Raw genomic sequence first — 25055 nt, forward strand, 5'->3', positions numbered from 1 at the left:
GTCTATTTTATTTATTCTACTCATACAATTGTGTCGATACGAAGCATCTAACTCCCTGAAGCCTTCCAGAAGCTCCCATAAACAGCTATTAGCCCGTACTCCACTCCTCATAAATCCCATTTAGTGACCTAAAGAGCCCAATTTACTATCTCCCCATTTGAAATCATCCTGGTACATAAAATAAATCATCCAGTAAATTAGATTGAAAAAGCCGAACGATGCCGGGAAGAGAACTCTCGCAGCCCTGTCTATCAAACTTACGCTGTTTACATGTCGGGGGCCGTGGCGGCCATCGCCGCCATCTGCAAAACAACATCTTTTTCAGCCCCCAAAAACTACCTTACTTACTAGCGGAAGCCGCTTCTCTTTGTCTCTGTTTCCGAAACTTATCATCCCCTTTCAAGCAATAAATGAACTGTTTCCATTTAGGTAGACGGGTTTCCGTTTGCGTTGTTCTTTCCATCGTTAGCCGCACTGGAGGCGGCGTCACTTGGACGTTTGAAGTCAAAGAGGTGCGTTTGCTGGTGTAGTAGACGGCCGAATTCTGAAAACGCAAAAGCGACGGTTGGTTTGATGTTGTAAGGGTGTGAGATGGGGGTAGTCTAGACTGGGTATGTGAGTTAAAAGCGTACAAATTCACCTAAAATGGCAGGCAGCCCTAATTTTTGTTTCTGTAAGTTGGTACTGTGCTATTTTTATCAGAAAATATGGTGCCCCGCCCACCCACCCGGTTGTTGTGGTGGCAAACATGACTGCCAAATTGAATTAACGGTGTCAAGTCAATAATCACATTCATTCCAAAATTGACAACTAGGATATGATGACAGTCATCCCTATTTTTTTTTGTAAGTTGGTACCGTGCTATTTTTATTAAAAAAAGTATGATGTGCCGCCCACCCACCCTTTTTTATGGTGGCATACGTGATTGTTATGTTCCTTCATTTTTTCGACTTGCATTTTTCTAGTTTTCAATTCAATTTCTAGATTTTGCAATTTTTCAATTTGAGGTTCTCAAGGTTTCAATTTTTAATTTTTCCATGTGTAATTTTTTGTTTCGTTTTTTCATTTTCTTTATTTTTACACTTTTTCAATTTTTCAACGTAACGATTTATAATTTTTGTTTTTTCTGTTTCAATTTTTTCAATTTTTCTGTTTGCAAAAATTTTGACATTCTCGAAACTCAACCAAATACATTTTCTTGTAGATTTCCAGCTAAAATTTGCTTTTCGCAGCTATTTTTTCGAAAATGTTGCCTCGTGACCATCAACATGCCATATTTTTTTAATCAGCGTGTCGAGATCTACGTCCCTGAATTTTTTCAGAATTTTTAGACAACTTTTTTAAAATTGAAATTTTTTAACGTTCCCCCCTTCTTGAATTTTCGGAAAAATTTTGACATTTTCGAAACTCAGCTAAACACATTTTCTTGTAGATTTCGAGCTCTAGAACTCAAATCCGGCCTCGGTTTTTTGATAACTGCAACCGTTTTTCCAGAATCGACCGTTAAAATATCGAAATTTTTGAAATTATCAAAAATTCGCATTTCGCAGCGATTTTTTCGAAAATGTTGCTCCGTGACCCTCAGCATGCCATATTTTTGGAATCAGCGTCTCGAGATCTACGTCTCTGAATTTTTTCAGAATTTTTAGACAACTTTTTTAAAATTGAAATTTTTTAACGGTCCCCCCTTCTTCAAATTTCGGAAAAATTTTGACATTTTCGAAACTCAACTAAACACATTTTCTTGTAGATTTCGAGGTCTAGAACCCAAATCCGGCTTCGATTTTTTGATACCTGCAACCGTTTTTCCAGAATCGACCGTTGAAATTTCGAAATTTTTGAAATTTTTAAAAATTCGCATTTCCCAGCGATTTTTTCGAAAATGTTACTTCGTGACCATCAACATGCTATATTCTTGAAATCTGCGTGTCGAGATCTACGTCCTTGAATTTTTTCAGAATTTTTAGAGAACTTTTTTAAAATTGAAATTTTTTAACGGTCCCCCCTTCCTCAAATTTCGGAAAAATGTTTACATTTTCGAAACTCAACTAAACACATTTTCTTGTAGATTTCGAGCTCTATAACTCAAATCCGGCCTCGGTTTTTTGATAACTGCAACCGTTTTTCCAGAATCGACCGTTAAAATAACGACATTTTTGAAATTTTCTAAAATTTGCATTTCGCAGCGATTTTTTCGAAAATGTTGCTTCGTGACCATCAACATGCCATATTTTTTTAATCAGCGTGTCGAGATCAACGTCCCTGAATTTTTTCAGAATTTTTAGGCAACTTTTTTAAAATTGAAATTTTTTAACGGTCCCCCCTTCTTCAAATTTCGGAGAAATTTTTACATTTTCGAAACTCAACTAAACACATTTTCTTGTAGAGTTCGAGCTGTAGAACTCAAATCCGGCCTCGGTTTTTTGATTACTGCAACCGTTTTTCCAGAATCGACCGTTAAAATAACGACATTTTTGAAATTTTCTAAAATTTGGATTTCGCAGCGATTTTTTCGAAAATGTTGCTTCGTGACCATCAACATGCTATATTTTTTTAATCAGCGTGTCGAGATCTACGTCCCTGAATTTTTTCAGAATTTTTAGACAACTTTTTTAAAATTGGAATTTTTTAACGGTCCCCCCTTCTTCAGATTTCGGAAAAATTTTGACATTTTCGAAACTCAACTAAACACATTTTCTTGTAGATTTCGAGCTCTAGAACTCAAATCCGGCCTCGGTTTTTTGATAACTGGAACCGTTTTTCCAGAATCGACCGTTAAAATAACGACATTTTTGAAATTTTCTAAAATTTGCATTTCGCAGCGATTTTTTCGAAAACGTTGCTTCGTGACCATCAACATGCCATATATTTTTAATCAGCGTGTCGAGATCTACGTCCCTGAATTTTTTCAGAATTTTTAGATGTCTTTTTTAAAATTGAAATTTTTTAACGGTCCCCCCTTCTTCAAATTTCGGAAAAATTTTGACATTTTCGAAACTCAACTAAACACATTTTCTTGTAGATTTCGAGCTCTAGAACTCAAATCCGGCCTCGGTTTTTTGATAACTGGAACCGTTTTTCCAGAATCGACCGTTAAAATAACGACATTTTTGAAATTTTCTAAAATTTGCATTTCGCAGCGATTTTTTCGAAAATGTTGCTTCGTGACCATCGACATGCCATATATTTTTAATCAGCGTGTCGAGGTCTACATCCCTGAATTTTTTCATAATTTTTAGACGACTTTTTTAAAATTGAAATTTTTTAACGGTCCCCCCTTCTTCAAATTTCGGAAAAATTTTGACATTTTCGAAACTCAACTAAACACATTTTCTTGTAGATTTCGAGCTCTAGAACTCAAATCCGGACTCGGTTTTTTGATAACTGCAACCGTTTTTCCAGAATCGAACGTTAAAATAACATTTTTGAAATTTTCTAAAATTTGCATTTCGCAGCGATTTTTTCGAAAATGTTGCTGCGTGACCATCAACATGCAATTTTTTTTAATCAGCGTGTCGAGATCTACGTCCCTGAATTTTTTCAGAATTTTTAGACAACTTTTTTAAAATTGGAATTTTTTAACGGTCCCCCCTTCTTCAAATTTAGGAAAAATTTTGACATTTTCGAAACTCAACTAAACACATTTTCTTGTAGATTTCGAGTTCTAGAACTCAAATCCGGACTCGGTTTTTTGATAACTGCAACCGTTTTTCCAGAATCGAACGTTAAAATAACGACATTTTTGAAATTTTCTAAAATTTGCATTTCGCAGCGATTTTTTCGAAAATGTTGCTGCGTGACCATCAACATGCAATTTTTTTTAATCAGCGTGTCGAGATCTACGTCCCTGAATTTTTTCAGAATTTTTAGACAACTTTTTTAAAATTGGAATTTTTTAACGGTCCCCCCTTCTTCAAATTTAGGAAAAATTTTTACATTTTTGAAACTCAACTAAACACATTTTCTTGTAGATTTCGAGTTCTAGAACTCAAATCCGGCCTCGGTTTTTTTATAACTGCAACCGTTTTTCCAGAATCGACCGTTAAAATTACGACATTTTTGAAATTTTCTAAAATTTGCATTTCGCACCGATTTTTTCGAAAATGTTGCTTCGTGACCATCAACATGCCATATTTTTGGAATCAGCGTGTCGTGATCAACGTCCCCACCACCTCCACCCGCCACGATCTTAATTGTGATGAGTTTTTCATTCCTAATCAGACCATTTTAAAAACATGCCTCGTATGGTTATTTCTTGTAGAGAAATAAGGATTTTGCAAACTAAACTCCGCCCTTGAACTCACGATGCAGAAAACATTCATCACAATTGAGAAGGGGTGGGTGGGCGGGGGCCTATATTTTGTCAATTTTTTCTTAATATACCAAGTCTTCTTTTCCCAACAAGAAACTGACAACATGTTTAACCATCCTGTTGCTGAACAAAAACTCTATACCTATATTGTGATAAAAAAACAAAACAGAAATTAAGCCCCACCCATCCGCCCCGATCTTAATTGTGATAAGTTGTTCATTCCTAATCAGACCGTATGGTAATTTCTTGTAGAGAAATGAGGATTTTGCAAACTAAACTTCGCCCTTCAATTCATGATGCAGAAAACATTCATCACAATTGAGAAGGGGTGGGTGGGCGGGGCTTATATTTTGAAACGGGGTACTACTTTTTCGTACTCTAGGGTTCATGAAATGTCGAGAAAACGAGAAGTTGCAATTCGACCGATGGTCTCAATTACTATACTTCCTTGCTTACGCTCGGGAAGTAAAAAATATAATGACCCACCCTTTTTTATGGTGAGATAAATGTTTGTCAAATTGAAATTTGTGATATCAAGTCAATAGATACCATCTTCTAATCACATTTACTCCATAACTGACAACTAGGATATGTGAATTAAAAGCAATGGCTAATTTTCACCCTAAATTGGCAGTCATCCCTATTCTTTTTTTTGTAGGTTGGTGTAGTGCTATCTTATAATAAAATATGATGCCCCGCCCACCCACCCTTTCTTTAGGGTGGCACACATGACTGTCAAACTGAAATTTATGGTGTCAAATCAATAGATACCATCTACTGATCACGGGTATTCCAAAACTGACAACATTGTCTCCAGTAATTCAGAATTGCCAATACAAAAATTTGCTTCAAGCATTAATATAATATAATTCTGACGTACAATGAAATCCCGCGAAATTCAAAATAATCGTTACCAACTTACTACTTTCCTTGGGATTTAAAAACAAAAGGTCCTGTTTGTCTCCTAATTTCCCTCAAACATTCCACACACACAGACTCACTCACCCCTAAGTGGTTTTAAAGAAACCCCTCACCCGAACTAAATCAATCTCCCCCAACTCACATTATAAATTGGACAAATCAACGAACTCCTCCGCCTCCCCGCACGGTTGGCAGCACTGACGGCATTTTCCACCAAGTCGGCTGCAGACGCGGGCTCATCTTCCGACTCGTTGAAGTCCTCCCAGTCGTCCTCGTCGACGGGGATTTCCCCGCTGCCCACCTTCGTGAAGTAGTGAACCCCGGCGAACTCCAGGAGGGTCGCAATGCAGTAGAAGAAGCTCATGAGCAGGAACCAGTCCAAGGCAGTGGCGTAGCGCACCTTGGGGAGGTCCGTGCGGGAGTCCAGGCTTATGGTGGAGAGGGTGAGGACGGTTGTGATGCCCAGACCCACGCGGTCGCTGGTGGCCTCCCGGTGAATCCAGAAAGACACCCAGGAGAGGACCACGATGAGGATGCAGGGGACGTAGACCTGGATGAGAAAGTAGCCGGTGTGGCGCTGGAGGTTGAAGGAGACTTGGAGGACGGAGAAGTCGCCTGAAAAGGGGGTTTCATTTTTCAATTTTTATTATTACAATCTTAAGTGCAACTAATTCAAAAGTTGCATCTAATGGCGTAAAATTAAAAATAACTAGATAAGTGATAACGGTGATGACAACACATTAAATACTAATTAATTGTTGTTGTTTGTGTTATCTTAAAGATATTTCAAACAAAGATAAATGATTTTTTTTAAACTTGCAGTTAATTCTTAAAGAGTTAATTAAAATTTCAGAGTAGTCGGTTCCGTAGTTCCGCTTATTGCATTTAATCGTGTTCAGAGCTCCGCTTTACGACAAATAATGCTGCACTAACAATAAAAGCGTCGCAAAATTCGTATATGCCATCTTTACGAGTCAAAAAACTACACCGACCCTCAAAACATGCGACATTTCATTTCCCAAACCCATAAAACATCTCGACTGAAAAGTTAAATAATTCCACCCATAACTGCTATGTTTCATTTCCTGAGCCCGTAAAACTTACCTTCCCGTCTCGTCAGAGTAAAATTTCTGTAAGGAAAGCTGATCAAATCAAACTGGGACAACGTCATCCCCGGGACGAAATTGACACTGGCTTCGTTCTGCCATCGGTACACCAGGTCCTTGGAGGTGTAGGCATCTGGAAGAAATTCGGCCACAAAATGGTGACCAACCGCAAAAGTGGTTTCAAGGTGGTCAAAATTCCAACATTACAGTTTGATATTGAGAAAAAATAAAAATTCAAACAATAATGTGTGCAAAATTTGGACCACCCCCACCCCACCCTTGTCGTGTCCCCCGCCCACTCACAGCTCCCCAGGATCAGCGGACACGACTGCCTGTCCATCGGAAACGTACGCAGCTCCATCGGGCACTTCGCTTTGATCGTTAACCTTCGGAAGGAAAGAAACAGCTCGCATTACGTTAGAAGGATAATGACGACGGTTTCCGATTTACCATTGTCTCTCCTTACCTCATCGAGTATAAGATATCGCCATCTTGGCTGATTCTCAGGAGTTTGTTGGGAACGGTGATTGTATGGACATATGAGTGCTTGCCGTTGTAGAAGTAAGTATCGGGTCTCCAGATGCGTTCCAGCATTTTTATGGACAGCGAGAGGGATTTGATGGGGCCGAGAAACGACAGGCGCTGGTCGCGCCAGTACTGGCGGAAGTAGCAGTCCATGGAGTATTCCTGGAAACTACTAGTCAAACCGGAAGGGCTACACGAAAACGATTACCATGTCCAGCTCGGAGACCGGGCCCATGCTGCGTATCAGGATGTTGGTCTGGACCACGGTGGGCTGCTCTGGAATTTCGTTACAAAGAGATTTTAATTTTCTCGCAAGGTGCTATTACACGTTACAGTGTACGGCAAAAGAGCGAGCGTTTGATTTTCTTTAAAAATTCAAATACTGCCAAAGTTCGAGAAAACGAGTTAGAGTTGTGCTACTTTTCGGTAATTTAACCCTCGTATTCTTTAAGTGGCGCATATTGAATTTGCATTATTATAAACTCCGGCTTGTAAGTATCCTCGGAGGAAATACTTGACGCGGCAGCGTGCATTAATAATATGTTAATTCTGGAAATTTTTGACGAAAGAGCCGTTCGACTTGGGTTCAAAGTTACAAGGGAATTTTGTTTTGAGTCAACGACTCTTCTGTGAAAAAAAATGACCGCACCTGCAACCCAATAATAACTTCGGGAGAGATTACGCGCAAATATAACCTGTGTTTGCGTTCCTTCAGACTGTCTCATCGAACAAATAATTCACGATTTTCTTTTACGGGATTTGTTTGCTCTTGGAATGGAAGCGATGGTATCGGGCTCGGTTAACGTGAAACGAAATTCGGAGAAAGACTCGTGGCTATTTCTTTTCGGTTCATAAAAACTAAAATAGATATGTTGCGAATTTGGTGAGTGAAATTGCTTAAATATGTAAAGAATTTTTAACTCGAACAATATCAACGTCCGTTGGTTTCTTCATTATAATATTTCAATGGTTGTCTTCTGCGGCATAAACGGCGATTTTCCGGATATGAGGTGGTGACGCGTGATGGCAGGTGTAATCCAGTGTCCGCTAAAGGTCTTGTTCGGAAAATAACTATTTCCATCCAGTAGTAGATCTAGTTATTAAGTGCGCAAAGTTTGCTAATAAAAGGACTTTTTTATCTTCTTCTTTATCTCTCCCCTGTTTATTCTTGCTCGCCTTTTTTTCTTTTTCTACCTTCCTCTCACTTTATCACTCTCCTCCTCTTCGTCTTACACTTTATCTGACTTAATTCTCTCTCTTATTCAACGTCTATTTCTTTTTTATCCTGTCATATCTATTATCTATCCTTCTGAATTTCATTCCATTTTTCTCAGTTACACCTCTTTTTTCTCTCAATTTAACTCCCCTTCACTTTTTTCCCCTGCTTTTCTATTTCTTTTTCGTTATCTCTTTCGCTGTTTATCTTACCGTTTATTTTCCGGGCCCTCTGGCTTCTACCCCTAACTTTTTTTCTCTCGCCCCTTTTTTTACTTAATTAAACCTCTTATTTAATATCCGTTCCTATTTTTATCATGCCGTCTCTATTTTCATCCTTCTGAATTTCATTCTCTCTACTTTTTCCGATTAATTCTTTTTACTTTCATTTTTCACTTTCTCTCCTCCTTTCTTGTTTCTTACCTCTCTCACAACTCAGAAGAATACTCGAGAAAAATGTAATTAAATTCACTTCGAAATTAATTCAACTCAAAAATTGGTTGTTTTCTCCATTTCCATGTAGCTCCCTCTCACTATTTTTCTCCCTTCTTCTGCTCCTCTCCGTTTTTCTCATTTTCAGTTTTTCGTTTGTCTTATGTTTCAGACTCGCCTTTCGCTCGCTTCAGTTCTCTTCCTTCTTCCGTCTCTCTCTCTGTGTCTCTCTCTCTCTCACCCTTTACCTCTACCTATCTTCTTCTCTCTCTCTCCCCACATCTATATCTATTTCTCTGACCTTCATTCCCCTTTTCTCCCTTTTTTTAGTAAATCTCTTTTACTATCACTCCCTATCTTTCTCTCTCTCTCTCTCTCTCTCTCGTTGTCTTTCTTTCTCTCCTTCCTGTTTCTTCCCACTCTTCCTTCAAAATAAATTAAACTAAAAAAATTACACCTTTTTTTTTCTCTCCACTCCACTCTCTTTCACTATTTTTTCCCTTCTTCTTTTCCATTTCTTTTTCGTTATCTCTTTCGCTGTTTATCTTACCATTTATTTACTTCCCTTTGCTTTATTCTGCTTCCTGCTCACTTTTTTCCTCTCGCCCTTTTTTTTTACTTAATTAAATCTATTATTTAACCTCAGCTTCTATTTTTATCATGCCGCCTCTAGTTTCATCCCTCTGACTTTCATTCCCTCTATCTTTTTCCGTTTAATTCTTTTTACTTATATTTCTTATCTGTCTTTCTTCCTGTACTGTTTCTTATCTCCCTCGCAACTTAGAAAAAAATTCGAGAAAAATGTAATCAAATTTACTTCGAAATAAATTCAATTCAAAAATTGCTTGTTTTCCCTCTTTCCATATAATTGCTCTAAGTATCTCACTATTTTTCTCCTTTCTTCTGCTCCTCTCCGTCTCTCTCATTTTCTGTCTTTCGTTTACCTTACGTTTTACACTATTTTCTCGCCCTTCCCTCCCTTCATCTCTCTCTCTCTCCGTCTCTCCTCCTCTCACCCTCTACCCTTACCTATTTTTTTTCTCTCTTCCCCCCGCTCTCACTTTCTTCTTACTCTCCTCACGCTCTTCCGCTCTGCGTGTCACTCTTTATCTCACTTAATTCCCTGTCTTTTTCAACCTCTGTTTCTCTTTTTGTCCTGCCACATCTATTATTATCTATCTCTCTGACTCTTATTTCCTTTTTCTCCCTTTTTTCAGTTAAACTCTTTCACTATCAGTTCCTATCTCGCTCTCTCTCGCTCTCGTTGTCTTACTTTCTCTCCTTCCTATTTCTTTTCACTCTCCCTTCAAAATAAATTGAACTAAAAAACTACATCTCTTTTTTTGTCTCCACTTCATTCTCCTTCACTCTTTTTACCCTGCTTCTTTTCCATTTCTTTAACCTTCTCTTATTTATCCTCTCTTTCTTTTTTCCGTTTTCCTTTCACACTCTTTCTATCGTTTTTCTTTTCTTTCTTTCTCTCTCTCCCCATCTCTGTGTCTCCCTATCCTTTTTTTCCTTTGAACCTCATGGAAAACTTAATAGAAAGCAAAAAACGGCCTTGAAGAGAATTCTTTACCACTTTCTTTTTTTTCTCCTTCATCTTTTTCTTAATCCCCTTGCCTACCAATAACGTTGTTAAGAATCTTGCTAAGGTAAGACTGATTTTGGCAAATAGCATACCCTCGGAGAAAATAGAGGGCGGGTGGGCGGGGCTAGTACTTGTTAAGATCAGAATGATTGTGGGCGGGGCTTATTTCCTTTTCTCTCCCTCTTTTCGCTTAATCTCTTTCACTATCACTTTCATTCTTAATCTCTCTCTCTCTCTCTCCCGTTGTCTATCTTTCTCCCGTTTCTGCTTTTTCTCTCTCCCTTCAAAAAAAAAAAAAAATTCAGCTAAAAAGTTACACCTCTTTTTTTCTATCGACTTCACTTTTTTTCCTCGCCTCCTTTACCATTTCTTTTTCGTTCTCTCTCGCTGTTTATCTTGCCCTTTAGCTCCCTAGTGTTCTAGCAAGGGCTGTTTACTCTCCTTGACCTTTTTTTTCTACTTCCCTCTCTTACTCTTTTTTCTCCCTTTTTCTTACTTATTTACCGTCTTATTTAACTTCCGCTACTATTTTTATCATGCCCTCTCATTTTCATTCCTCTGACTTTTACTCACTCTCTCTCTCTTTCCGCTTATTTCTTTTCACTTTCATTTCTAATCTTTCTCTCTTCCTTTTCTGTTATTTACTTCCCTCACAATTTGGACAAAAACTCGAGAAAAATACAATTAAAATCCATATTTTTCTCCTTTCTTTGCTCTCTCTCTCTCTCCCTCTCTCTCTTTCTGTCTTTTGTTTGACCTGATCCTCTTGCTTTTCCCTCCCTTCATTTACCTTTTTTATCCGTTTCCCTACCTCTCACTCTCTCCTTCTACACATATTCTCTACTTTTCCCTATTGTCTTTTCTCCCTTCCCCCCGCGCTCATTCTCTTTTTTATGACCCCTTCGCACACTATCTCTCTCTCTCCCACTCACTCTTCATCTGGATTAATTCCCTCTTTTATTCATTCTCTCTTTTCCTTTGAATCCATGGAAAACTTAATAGAAAGCAAAACAAAACAGTCTTGAAGAGAATTCTTTACCACTTTCTCTTTTTCTCCTTCATCTTTTCCTTAATCCTCTTCCCTACCAAGAACCTTCTTAAGAATCTTGCTAAGGTAACATTGATTTTGGCAAATGAAATAGTAGCTGCTAAGATAAGACTGATTTTGGCAGATGACATACCCTCTAAAAAAGGAGAGGGTGGGTGGGCGGGGCTAGTATTTACTAAGATGAGACTGACTTTTTCAAATGATATATCCTCTAAAAAAACAGAGGGCGGGTGGGTGGGGCTAGTATTTACTAAGGTAAGAATGATTTTGGCAAATGATACACCTTTCAATTTTTTTAGAGTGTATCATTTGCCAAAATGAATCTTATCTTAGCAAAACTAGCCCCTGCGCTCTGTTTTCTTAGAGGGTATATAATTTGAAAAAGTCAGTCTCATTTTAGTAAATACTACCCACCCTCACTTTTCTTAGAGGGTATTTCATTTGCCAGAAGGAGTCTTATCTTACTAAGTACTACTAGCCCCACCCACCCGCACTTTCTTTTCTTCGAGTGTATTTCATTTGCCAAAATCGGTCTTATCTTAGCAGGTACTAACCCCGCCCATCCGTCCTTTATTTTCTTGGAAGATATTTCACTTGAAAAAGTCAGTTTCATCTTAGTAAGTACTAACCCCGCCTACCCGCCCTCTATTTTCTTACAGGGTGTTTCATTTGCCAAAATCAGTTCTATCTTAGCAAGTGTTAACCTTGCTCACCTGTCCTTTATTGTCTTGAAGGCGAGTGGGCGGAGCTAGTATTTACTAAGATAAAACTGACTTTTTCAAACGTTATTACCTATAAGAAAATAGACGGCGGGTGGACAGGGCTAGTTCTTGATAAGATAAAACTAATTTTGGAAAATGACATAGCCTCTAAAAAAATAGAGGGCGGGTGGGCGGGGCTAGTATCTGCTAAGAAGAAACTGAACAGTATTAAGAGCAGTGACTAGAACGAAGTAAGAGTGGGTGGGCGGGGCTTCTGCTTGTTCATAAGACTGTAGAAAAATTAAGCTCCCCCCGCCCACCTCCTTTTGGTGAATGACACCCTCTAAGAAAATAGAGAGCGGGTGGGCGGGGCTAGTACTTGCTAAGAGAAGACTGAACAGTACTAAGAGTAGTGATTAAAATGAAGTAAGGGAGGGTGGGTGGGGCTTAATTCCTTTTCTCTCTTTTTCAGTATCATTTTCTATCTTTCTCTCTCTCTCTCGTTGTCTTTCTTTCTCCCGTTTCTGCTTCTTTTTTCTCTCCACTTCACTTTCTTTCATTCTTTTTCTCCTGCTTCCTTACGTTTTCTATTTTATTCTCTCTTTCGCTGTTTATCTTGCCCTTTATCTTCCTGGTGTTCTATCAAGGGATGTTTAATCTTCTTGGCCTTTTTTTCTACTTCCCTCTCTTACTCTTTTTTCCTCGTCCCTTTTTCTTAATTAACCGTCTTATTTAACCTCCGTTTCTATATTTATCATCCCCTCTCATTTTCATCGCTCTGATTTTTATTCTCTCTCCCTCTCTTTCTTTCCGCTTAATTCTTTTCACCTCTATTTCTAATCTTTCTATCTTCCTTTTCTATTTCTTATCTTTCTCACAATTTAAACAAAAAATCGAGAAAAATACAATTAAAATCCACTATTTTCTCCCTTCTTCGCTCTCTCTTTCAGTCTTTCTGTTTTTTGTTTGACCTGTTCCTCTTGCTTTTCCCCCTCTACATTTATCTCCTTTTTTCCGTATCCCTATCTCTCTCTCTTTCTCACACACTATCTACTTCTCTCTATTCTCTTTTCTTCCTTCCCCCCGCGCTCACTCTCTCCTTTGTGACCCCTTCGCACACTATTTCTCTCTCTCCCTATACTCTTCATTTGGATTAATTCCCTCCTTTATTCATCCTATCTTTCCCTGTCTGTTTTTCGTTTTCCTTGTTTCACACTGTTTCTGTTTCTTTTTCCTTTCTCCCTCCCTCTCTCCCCACCTCTATGGCTTCCTATTCCTCTTTTTCTTTGAACCTTAAGGGAACCTAAATTAGCACTTTTTTTCTTTCTCCTTCATCTATTTCTTAATCCCCTTCCCTATCAATAACTTTGTTAAGAATCTTGCTAAGATAGGACAGATTTTGGCAAATGGCATAACCTCTAAGAAAATAGTGGGCGGGTGGGCGGGGCTAGTACTTGTTAAGATAAGACTGATTTTGGCAGAAGACACCCTCTAAGAAGATAGAGGGTGGGTGGGCGGGGCTAGTACTTGCTAAGAAAAAACTAAACAGTATTGAGAGTAGTGTCCAGAATGAAGTGGGGGTGGGTGGGCGGGGCTTCTGCTTGCTCATAAGACTGTAGAAAAAATTAAACTCCGCCTCGCCCACTCCCTTTCGGCAATTGACATCCTCTAAGAAAATAGAGAGCGGGTGGGCGGGGCTAGTACTTGCTAAGAAAAAGCTGAACAGTATTAAGAGTAGTGACCAGAATGAAGTGAGGGTGGGTGGGCGGGCCTTCTGCTTGTTCATACGACTGTAGAAAAAACTAAAGTTCCCCCCATCCATATCCTTTCTGTTTTACTGACTTATTTTTTTCACTGTAAAATGGGAATTAGATTTTGACCTGACCTGCGTTGACCTGTCCTTACTTGACCTAATCTGCTGTGATCTGAAGTCACTTAACTTCAACTGACCTGGCTTGAAATGGCTTGACTTGATCCGATCTGACTTATCCTGGCCTGAACTGATTTGACCACATCTGAACTGACGTAATCTGACTTGATTGATCTCGACTGACTTGATCAGATCTGGTCCTTGACTTTACTTTATCTGACGTGACCAAATTTGACGTTGTCTGATTAGACTGATTTGACTTGGTCAGACTTTACGCCTGGGCCTAGCTTGATTTATCCTGATCAGGTCCAACCTGGCCTGGTTTGACCTGACCTGACTTCATGCTATTTAAAAAATATAAATTTGATCTGACGTTAAAGTGGAACCTATTTGAAATTATTTTTTAAATCCGCGATAAATACATGAACACCCTCTGTAAATCTATATTTAAAATATGTTATTTCTGATAACATATCAGTTTTCAAGTAATTTTCACGATTACAGATAAGTAAGTGAACAAACTTAATTCTCAATCTCAATCTGGATTTTAATCGTAATTTTGAACTTTAAAACTATTTGTGATCTAATCTCGATTGCACTAATCTCCATATTCGCCACAGGAAGCACCTCAATCAACCTCAAATTTCGAAACTCGAAAAAACTTGAAAGTGATCCTAAAAACTTCTACAAATCACATTAACCTAAAACGCGACTCCACCCCCTGATTAACTTAAAAATTCCTCAGTACAGACCTCGGAACCAAACTTCCATATCCAATTACACTGCAACACCAAACGTTCTCCGTATTTTTCTCCAGCGAACAATCTCCGAACCCGATCCCACATGCCACAATCAGCTTAATGAAGCTAAGCAAACGGCAAAATTTACTTATCATTACCGAAGCGAAATTCCTAATAACGTCAACACGGCATATCGACTCCTGCTCCCTGCAGGAGCACCGTAGACACATTCAATCCTTTGATGTCGGAACTCGCATAGTTTCTTGCTTGGCAGAAACCGTGAATACTTTTGCATCAAATTTTGAATTCCTAATGTTCCTGCAGGTATGTACAAAGTGATGCACAAGAGCCCGCTTTAACACCACTCGAACGCGGCCAGAGGAATTCAAATCGGGATTTTATTAAAGTTATGAGGACCCTCGAACGTGCAGCTTATTGAAAACGGGAGTCGGCTGCCCGGAGGGCGTTTCGCGCAAGTTTGGGTCCGTGGGGTCAGAAAGTGGAGTTTTGGGGCTTCACGTCACGTAAAATGTGTTATTTTTGTGGAGTGGTGGAGAATTTTGGTGAAAAGCCGGCGGAGATTTTTATTTACTTCTAATTTCCATTTTCAAAAGCGGCGATTAAAGATACGCATCAGTTAAGTCGCAGATTAGTCGACGCACATTTTAGGGGCTTTAAACGGTTCTTAAGATGTGTTTATGGAAGACGTGCAGTTGATATTCAAATTAAAAAAAAATATTTTATGTAGTTTGTGTGTCAAATATTTAATATGGAAAAAAAAGAAACTTCTGGCTTACCAGAAAATTCATAATAGATTCCAGCGCGTGATCAGCCGTTAGCTATTATTATTAACGTCATAAAGTAGACTACATTCTATTCCAGATGAATGTCACGTCTGAGCAGTTTTAAACTTAAGTAGCTTAAAAATTTTTAAATATTTTTAGTCAATTGATAACAGCAAGATTCGACAAAAACGTACGATCAAACGTGTTTTATTTTTCTCAATTAAACGCGAGGCGACCGTATTAAAAGAGTTTTTAAACAGTTTTAAATTCATTTTTTATTTGAGCTTGACAAAAGCTCGAGTTAATGTGAATTGAGGTTTTAATTTTTCTCTGCAGCTATTCAGTTACAAAAAAAAAATGGTCAAGGGAGAAAAGTTTCTAACAACGCCAACTTTGTTTTTAACCTGTTGACAACTACCCTTAGCATTGATTATATCACTCATCATAACCAAAGGTGTGATCTTTTGTTTCTCTCCCTCTCCCTCTCATACGCTTACATGCTCTTTCTGCCTCACTCTCTCTTTTTCTCTCTTTTTAATCCCTCTTTTATGTCTGTATCTTGTGCTCAATCTCTAGGAAAATTTCAGGCACATCTTATGAAAATTTCCATCTCTCCGTGTCTTCCTCATCGTTTCTTTGTTTTTTGACTTTGCTTTTTCTCCTATCTTCATATTTTCATTCTCTCATTTTTTTTTCCAGTGCGTTCAATCTCGCTCTTTTTTCCTGCTTATTTGCCTTCTTTTTCTCCATCTTTCTGATTTCTCCCTCTCTTTCGTTTTTCACTCATTCTTTCTCTTAAAAAATTCCTTCTTTCACACATCGCCTCCTCTACTCTTTTTATTTTTGTCCCTCTGTTTTTTTTTATTATTAATTTCTTTGAGTTTTACTTCTTAATTTACTCTCTCTCTATCGCTCTCTCTCTTTTGCATCTCTTTCTCCAGTTCACTCTCCCTCACTCTTTATCTCCTGCTTCTTTTCCTTCGCTTTACCTTTTTCATACTCTGTTCATTTTATCTTGACTTTTATCTATATGGTCTACTATCTATTCCCTTGAACTATCTTTCTATTTTTCCGCTTAATTTCTTTCACTTTCACTTTTTATCGTTTTCTCTCTCTTGCAAGCCGAAAATTAAAATTCCAGAGAAACTTAATTTAAATCATTTCGAATAAAATTTGATCAAAAAATTGCATCTGTTTCTTTCTTTTAAGTTCAGTCTTCTTCACTTTTTTCTCCTGTTTCGTTTTCATCTCTATCTCTTTTCGTCCTTGTTCGGTTTTCATCTTCTCCTCTATCTTTCTAATGTCCTGACGACGTACATTCATTCTTCTTCTCCTTCTTTTCTTATTTTCCCTTCAACTCTCTCTTGTTGCTTTCGCTCTTTCTCTTACTTAGTTCCTCCTCTCATTCAACCTCCGTTTCTTTTTTTATCCCTCTTTCCCTATTTTTTCTCCCCCTGATTTTCATTCTCTCTCTCTTTTCTCTTAATCTCTTTTACTTTTACTCGTTATTTTTTGCTCTCTCCCTTTCATCGTCTATCTCTTTCTCTTTTCTCACAAATTTGGGAAAAAATTCAGAGGAACTTAATTAAAATCACTTCGAAAAAAATCACTTAAAAAATTGCGTCTCTTTCTCTCTCTCCAGTTCATTCTTCTTCATTCTTTTTCTTCTGTTTCGTTTCCATCTTTTTTTCTCTTTCGTTCTCGTTCGCATATCTTTCCCTCTATTTTTCTGATCCCCTGGCGAGGACATCAGAAAAATCGTCTCATGCTTAGTTTCTTTTCTCATTCAACCTCTATTTCTCTTTTTATCCCTCTAATTTATATTCTCTCTCTCTTCCTCTCTCTTGTTCTCTTTCTCTCTTTCCGCTTAATCTCTTTCAATTTTACTTTTTATCTTTTTCTCTCTTTCTCTTTTCGTCCTTTTTCGTCCTTTCCGTTCTTTTTTTGCATTTTCGTTCTTTTTTTGTATTTTCGTTCTTTTCAGCCGTTTCGTCCTTCATCGTCCTTTTTCGTCCTTATTTGTCCTTTTCGACCTTTTCGTTTTTTTTTGTCCTTTTTCATCTTTTTTCGACCTTTTCGTCCTTTTAGTCCTTTTTCTTTCTTTTCATCCTTTTTCGTCCTTTTCGACCTTTTCGTCTTTTTTCGTCATTGTTCGTTATTTTTCATCTTTTTCGTCCCTTTTCGTCATTTTCGACCTTTTGGTCCGTTTTCATCCTCTTCGTCCTTTTTCAACGTTTTCGATGTTTTCGTCCATTTCGTCCTTTTTCGTCCTTTTCGTCGTTTTTCGTCCTTTTACGTCCTTTTTCGTCCTTGTTCGTCCTTTTTCGTCTTTTTCGTAATTTTTCATCCTTTCCGTCATTTTCGACTCTTTCGTCCTATTCGTCCTTTTTCGTCATTTTTCGTCCTTTTTCGTCCTCTTTCGTCCTTTTTCGTCGTTTTCGTAATTTTTTATCTTTTTCGTCCCTTTCGTCCTTTCGTCCTTTTTTGTGCTTTTCGATCCTTCAGTCCTTTTTCGTCCGTTTTCGTCTTTTTTCGACTTTTTCGTCCTTCTTCGGCCTTTTCGTCCTTCTTTGTCCTATTCGTCCTTTTTCATCCTTTTCGTAATTTTTCATCCTATTCGTCCTTTTTCGTCATTGTTCGTTCTTTTTCGTCTTTTTCGTCCTTTTTCGTCATTCTCTACCTTTTCGTCCGTTTTCATCCTCTTCATCCTTTTTCAACTTTTCGACGTTTTCATCCATTTCGTCCTTTTTCGTCGTTTTCGTCGTTTTTCGTTCTTTTTCGTCTATTTCGACCTTTTCGTCCTTTTTTGTCCTTTTCGACCTTTCCGTCCTTTTTCGTCCTTTTCGACTTTTTTCGTCTATTTCGACCTTTTCGACCTTTTCGTCGTTTTCCGTCATTTTTCGTTTTTTTTCGGCCTTTTTCGTCCTTCTTTGCCCTATTCGTCCTTTTTCGTCATTTTCGACCTTTTCCTCCGTTTTCATCCTCTTCGTCCTTTTTCAACTTTTCGACGTTTTCGTCCATTTCGTTCTTTTTCGTTCTTTTCGTCGTTTTTCGTCCTTGTACGTCCTTTTTCGTGCTTGTTCGTCCTTTTTCGTCCTTTTCGTAATTTTTCATCCTTTCCGTCCTTTTCGACTCTTTCGTCCTATTCGTCCTTTTTCGTCCTCTTTCGTCTTTTTTCGTCCTTTTCGTAATTTTTCATCCGCTTCGTCCTTTTCGACCTTTCCGTAATTTTTCATCCTTTCCGTCATTTTAGACCTTTTCGTAATTTTTCATCCTCTTCGTCCGTTTTCATCGTTTTTCGACCTTCTCGTCCTTTTTCGGCCTTTTTCGTGCTTCTTTGTCCTATTCGTCCTTTTTCGTCCATTTCGTAATTGTTCATTCTTTTCGTCGTTTTTCGTCATTGTTCGTTCTTTTTCGTCTTTTTCGTCATTTTTCGTCATTTTCGACCTTTTCGTCCGTTTTCATCCTCTTCGTCCTTTTTCAACTTTTCGACGTTTTCATCCATTTCGTCCTTTTTCATCCTTTTCGTCGTTTTTCGTCCTTTTACGTCCTTGTTCGTCCTTTTTCGTCCTTTTCGTAATTTTTCATCCTTTCCGTCCTTTTCGACTCTTTCGTCCTATTCATTCTTTTTCGTCCTATTTCGTCTTCTTTCGTCTTTTTTCGTCGTTTTCGTAATTTTTTATCCTTTTCGTCCCTTTCGTCCTTTTTCGTCCTTTTTCATGCTGTTTCATTCTTTTCGTCCTTTTTCGTCCATTTCGACCTTTACGTCCTTTTTTGTCCTTTTCGACCTTTCCGTCCTATTCCGTCCTTTTCGACTTTTTTCGTTATTTCGACCTTTTCGTCCTTTTCCGTCCTTTTTCGTTTTTTTAGACCTTTTCGTCCTTTTTCGTCCTTTGTCATTCTTTCTCCTACTATTCGTAATTTTTCATCCTCTTCGTCCTTTTAGACCTTTCCGTAATTTTTCATCCTCTCCGTCATTTTAGACCTTTTCGTCCGTTTTCGTCCTTTTTCGTCCGTTTTCGTCCTTTTTCGACCTTTTCGTCCTTTTTCGGCCTTTTTCGTCCTTCTTTGTTCTATTCGTCCTTTTTCATCCATTTCGTAATTTTTCATGCTTTTCGTCATTTTTCGTCATTGTTCGTTCTTTTTCGTGTTTTTGGTCCTTTTTCATTTTCGACATTTTCGTCCGTTTTCATCCTCTTCGTCCTTTTTCAACTTTTCGACATTTTCATCCATTTCGTCCTTTTTCATCCTTTTCGTCGTTCTTCGTCCTGTTACGTCCTTTTTCGTCCTTGTTCGTCCTTTCTCGCCCTTTTCGTAATTTTTCATCCTTTCCGTCCTTTTCGTCTCTTTCGTCCTATTCGTCCTTTTTCGTCCTTTTTCGTCCTCTTTCGTCTTTTTCGTCGTTTTCGTAATTTTTTATCCTTTTCGTCCCTTTCGTCCTTTTTCGTCCTTTTTCATGCTTTTTCATTCTTTTTGTCCTTTTTCGTCCATTTCGACCTTTTCGTCCTTTTCGTCCTTTTCGACCTTTTCGTCCTTTTTCGTCCTTGCCTCCTTTTTTGTCCTTTTCGACTTTTTTCGTCCATTTCGACCTTTTCGACCTTTTCGTCATTTTTCGTCCTTTGTAGTTTTTTTTTGACCTTCTCGTTTTTTTTCGTCCTTTGTCGTTCTTGTTCGTCCTTTTCGTAATTTTTCATCCTCTTCGTCCTTTTCGACCTTTCCGTAATTTTTCATCCTTTCCGTCATTTTAGACCTTTCCGAATTTTTCATCCTTTTCGTCCGTTTTCGTCCTTTTTCGACCTTTTCGTCCTTTTGCGGCCTTTTTCGTCCTTCGTTGTCCTATTCGTCCTTTTTCATCCTTTTCGTAATTTTTCGTCCTTTTCATCCTTATTCGTCCTTTTCATCGCTTTCCGTTCTTTTTCGAACTTTCCGTCCTTGTTCGTTCTTTTTCGTTCTTTATCATCTGTTTTCGTCCTTTTTCGACATTTCCGTCCTTTTTCGCCTTCTTTTCCTATTTTCCCTCGACCTCTCTCATGTTCCTTTCGCTCTTTTTTTTCTATTGTCTATCCTCCTGACTTTCATTCTCCCTCTCTCTCTCTCCCTTTGTCTTTGTTTCTCTCTCTATCTCCCTTTTACCGCTTCATGTCTTTCACTTTTACTATTGATATTTTTCTCTCTTTCTCTCTCCTTGTCTTTCTCTGGAACTTAATCAAGATCAATTCGAAAAACATTTAATTAAAAAATTGCACTTCTTTCTTTCTCCAATTCACTCCCTCTCATTCTTTTTCTTCTGTTTCTTTTCCGTGTCTTTTTTTCTTCATTCTTGTTCGCTTTTTATCTTACCCTCTATCTTACTGATCCCCTGGCGAGGGTAAATTCACTCTTCTCCGCATTCTTTTCCTATTTTCCCCTCCCTATCTCTCGTTTTTCTTTCACTCTTCCTTTTGCTTAGTTACTTCTCTCATTCAACCTCTGTTTCTTTTTTTATCGCGCTTTCTCTATTTTCTAATCCTCTGACTTTCATTCTCTCTCTTTTTCCTTCTCTTTTTCGGTTTAATCTCTTCAAGATTGACTTATTATCTTTTTCTCTCGTTCAGTTCACTCCCCCTCATTATTTTTCTTTTATTTTATTTCCCTCTCATCGTCTTCTTTTTCTAGGTTCCCCCGCTCTTTCCTTTTTCACTCATTCTTTTTCTTGTTTAATTCCGTTTCTTGTTCAACCTCTGTCTCTTTTTATTCACCTCTCTCTATTTTCTATCCCCTTGAATTTCATTCTCTCTCTTTCCACTTAATCTTTTTCACTTTCACTTCTTATCTTTTTTTATCCTTTCACAAGTTAGAAAGAAATTCCAGACAAACCTAATCAAGATCAATTTGAAACAAAATTAATTAAAAATTGCATCTGCTTCCCTCTGTCCAGTTCACTCCCTCTCCTTCTCTTTCTCGCTCCCTCTCTCTGTCTCTCGTTGCCTTTTTCTCTTCGTATACTGTTTCTTACCTCTGTAATAAGATGAAAAAAATCTAGAAAAATTTAACGAAAATCTACAGTTTACCCTCTCCCATTCTTTTTCTCCTGTTTCTTTTGGTTCTCTTTCCTTTTTTTTTCCTGCTCTTTTTCGCAATTATCTTGCTCTTTATCTTTGTGATCACCTGGCGAGGCTCATTAACCCTTCTTCACCTTCTCCCCCCCTCCCTCTTTACCTCTCTCTCTCTCACTCTCACCAAAAAAACACTCTCGACGTGAATTCCAAAGTAACACAATAAAAATCTCTCCATACTCTTTACCTCTCCCCCTTTTTTCGCATTCCCTCTACTCTTTCTTTTCTTCACTTTTCAGCTAGTGGAAACTCTAAACTTTTTATCTCTATTTTTCTGTCTCATCCCCGTCTTATTCTTAATCTCTTCCTTTTTGATAGAGAAAAAAGAGGAGGAAGAGTGAAACCAGACCTGACCTGACTTGGTCAAAATCAAAGAATCAAAATCAAAATTATAATCAAAATCAAAAAATATTTGTAACGTGTTTCAACTGCAAATGGTAGTTTTTTATGTAAGGAGAGCATTCTTTGGCTTGTTCAAAAAAAATTGTACCGGGGGTTGCTTGAAAAATATTTAAGATGTTAAAAAATATTATTTCCACACAAATTGTCTTAAAATAAGGATAAAGTCGAGCCAGACTCATTTTAAACTCACAGCATGTCTTTAGTGGAAAAACTGTACTTATTTTCATTAGTCTCACTCTAAACACAATATTTTTTTAATAAAAAGAAAATAGTTTTTTTATGCGTAGCTGCGAAATTGAACATTTACCTCCTATGTCGCGGTATCTACAAAATCTCCTTTAATATATACTTTCAAGAAAAACAAAACGATATTGTATTGTTTAAAGTCCAGAACCGGTGACCTTTTCCCATGCCTCCCCCGCCCCTTCAAGCCCAACCTGACAGGTTATTTTCCGGCTGTGGACAAACGATGCAACACGTGTATCTCCAGCACACTTGTCCGAAATGCGAAAATAATCTCCAAGTCATCAGAAATCCCGTCCCCGGAAGATAATCCGGTTTTTGTATGGATGGAGTGCAGTGGTGCGTTTGCAGGCTGCAGGAATCGCGCAACGTAAGCAGCAGGAACGGCCCTTGCGTTAATCACGTCCCATTTTCGCCGCAAACGATCTCCATGTGTCGACGCGCTGATGGCACCAACACGAAATCGATGCCGTAAGTGTCGAGTTATGACTTCTGTGACGAAGAGCAGATTATTGATAAGACTCCCGCCGCCGTTAAAAGCGCTTTATTTTATTCCTGCCGAGCGCCGTCCCTGCAGGAATCATCTCCCCGTAATTACCGCCCCGACACGAGTCAATCCACGTCGAGTCAATTGCCGCTAATTACAATTCAACTCGTCCAAAGTCGCGACGACTGCGTAAAAATTCAATTACGTTCAGCGAGTCGTCGGAGGATTCAAAACGTGAAAACAATAATTAAAAGGGTCGAGTTACCTCGGCCGTGCGTGGGGAGCTGGGAGCTTTCGTAGTTTTTGAGGAGGTTTTCGAGCACCATGGTGATGTTCCTGCTGACGACGTCGTTGTGGGAGCGTTTGAGGATTTTCGAGGGGGTGCTGGTGGCGGAGAAGGCGATGACGACGCTGTTGAGGGACATGTTGAGGGCGAGGGGGTCCTCCAGGCTCGCGCCGGTGTGGGGGGGCTCTGAGAGAACGGGTCTGGAATTAAAAAATGGGGGCACTTGAGTGGTAACTGTGTTAAGTCGATCGTCACTAGCGTACAGAACGATGGAGATTGGCGGCGCCGGCTAATTGGCAAAAAATTGTAAACAAGTGGGGTACTTTAAATTTTATTCGGTAATAAATCAGGTCATTGCAGGTTTTAACGATTCGGAGAGCGTCGAAGTGCAACAGGAATGAATTAGTGGGCTTGTTTTACTGAGCTGTTTGTACGTTTATCAAAGCAATATTTATTTTGGAAGTGCGACAAGATTTTATTAATATTATGTGTGTGTGACAAATAGGCGGAAACGGAAGGCTAATTTTTCGTATTTTATTATGTACAATTTGACAACAATTCCCAGTTGATTGAACCCATTTTAACCAATTTTTTGGAAAAACTTTGAATTCAATTTTCACGTCCATTTGAATAAATGTTACGCCGTTTTCGAATTTGTACCTGATGGAAGATTATCTACAATTTGACCTCAATCTCCTGACGATTGAACCCATTTTAATCATTTTTTTTGGAAAAATTTTCGAAAATGTATTCTCAATTTTCACGTTAATTTGAACAGATGTTGGGACAGCTATTTCAGATTTGTAATTAACAGAAGATTTTGTACAATTTGACAACAAAGCCCAATTGATTGAACCCATTTTAACCAATTTTTTTTGAACAATTTTGAAAATTTTATATTCTATTTTCACGTCTATTTGAATAATTGTCGTGACGGCGGTTTCGGATTTGTAACTGGCGAAAGATTATCTACAATTTGACTCCAATTTCCTGTCGATTGAACTCATTTTAACTATTTTTTTTTTTTTTGGGAAAATTTTGAAAATTGTATACTAAATTTTCACGTTTATTTAAAAAGATCTCAAGGCGGCTATTTCAGATTTGCAATTAATAGAAAATTATCTACAATTTGACAACAATCTCCAGTTGATTAGTCAAATTTTAACGAATCTTTTGGAAAAATTTTGAAAATTTTAAACTCCCTTTTGGCATTTATTTGATTAGATATTGTAAAGGCGTTTCCGGATTTGCAACTGGCGGAAGATTATTATCAATGATTTGACCACAATTTTCAGACCACTGAACTCATTTTGAGCATTTTTTGGAAAAATTTTGTAAATGATGTACTCTCAAGTAGCGTTTATTTGAAGAGATATCCAGACGCCTATTTCAGATTTCCAATTAGCAGATGATTATGTACAATTTAACAACAATTCCCAGCTGATTTCACCCACTTAAACCAATTTTTTTGAGCAATTTTGAAAATTTTATATTCTCTTTTCACGTCTATTTGAATAATTGTCGTGACGGCGGTTTCGGATTTGTAACTGGCGGAAGATTATCTACAATTTGACTCCAATTTCCTGACGATTGAACTCATTTTAACTATTTTTTTTTTTTGGGAAAATTTTGAAAATTATATACTAACTTTTCACATTTATTTGTAAAGATCTCAAGACGGCTATGTCAGATTTGCAATTAATAGAAAATTATCTACAATTTGACAACAATCTGCAGTTGATTAGTCAAATTTTAACGAATCTTTTGGAAAAATTTTGAAAATTATAAACTCCCTTTTGGCGTTTATTTGATTAGATATTGTAAAGGCGTTTCCGGATTTGCAACTGGCGGAAGATAATTATCAATGATTTGACCACAATTTTCAGACCACTGAACTCATTTTGAGCATTTTTTGGAAAAATTTTGTAAATGATGTACTTTCAAGTAACGTTTATTTGAAGAGATATCCAGACGGCTATTTCAGATTTCCAATTAGCAGATAATTATGTACAATTTAACAACAATTCCCAGTTGATTTCACCCATTTAAACCAATTTTTTTGAACAATTTTGAAAATTTTATATTCTCTTTTCACGTCTATTTGAATAATTGTCGTGACGGCGGTTTCGGATTTGTAACTGGCGGAAGATTATCTACAATTTGACTCCAATTTCCTGACGATTGAACTCATTTTAACTATTTTTTTTTGGGAAAATTTTGAAAATTATATACTAAATTTTCACGTTTATTGAAAAAGATCTCAAGACGGCTATTTCAGATTTGCAATTAATAGAAA

General features: G+C 37.8%; 1 protein-coding gene across 1 annotated transcript; it reads right to left on the reverse strand.

Moving 5' to 3' along the window:
* Positions 1 to 4: 4 nt before the first annotated feature.
* LOC135132779 (gamma-aminobutyric acid receptor alpha-like) lies at positions 5 to 22969 on the reverse strand. Its single transcript, XM_064061012.1, has 8 exons — positions 22739 to 22969; positions 7073 to 7140; positions 6806 to 7026; positions 6643 to 6725; positions 6338 to 6472; positions 5376 to 5848; positions 349 to 544; positions 5 to 302 (listed from the first exon to the last, which is right to left on the reverse strand). Exons 1-8 carry the CDS (start codon positions 22896 to 22898, stop codon positions 121 to 123), a joined length of 1518 nt encoding a protein of 505 aa, XP_063917082.1. The 5' UTR covers positions 22899 to 22969; the 3' UTR covers positions 5 to 120.
* Between the last annotated feature and the right edge of the window lie 2086 nt (positions 22970 to 25055).

The sequence above is a fragment of the Zophobas morio genome, unplaced genomic scaffold, assembly GCF_036711695.1.
Source record: "Zophobas morio isolate AGI-343-1 ecotype UQ-CSIRO unplaced genomic scaffold, CSIRO_AGI_Zmor_V1 ptg000002l, whole genome shotgun sequence".
NCBI classification, from domain to species: Eukaryota; Metazoa; Arthropoda; class Insecta; order Coleoptera; family Tenebrionidae; genus Zophobas; species Zophobas morio.

What these genes read in the sequence shown, in the direction of transcription:
- LOC135132779 (XM_064061012.1), bottom strand. Translation starts at nt 22,898, where the DNA reads ATGTCCCTCAACAGCGTCGTCATCGCCTTCTCCGCCACCAGCACCCCC. An exon ending in GCTCCCCACGCACGGCCGAG is followed by an intron (nt 7,141 to 22,738) that starts GTAACTCGACCC and finishes ACGAAATTCCAG; the next exon opens with AGCAGCCCACCGTGGTCCAG. An exon ending in TCCGCTGATCCTGGGGAGCT is followed by an intron (nt 6,473 to 6,642) that starts GTGAGTGGGCGG and finishes AATTTCTTCCAG; the next exon opens with ATGCCTACACCTCCAAGGAC.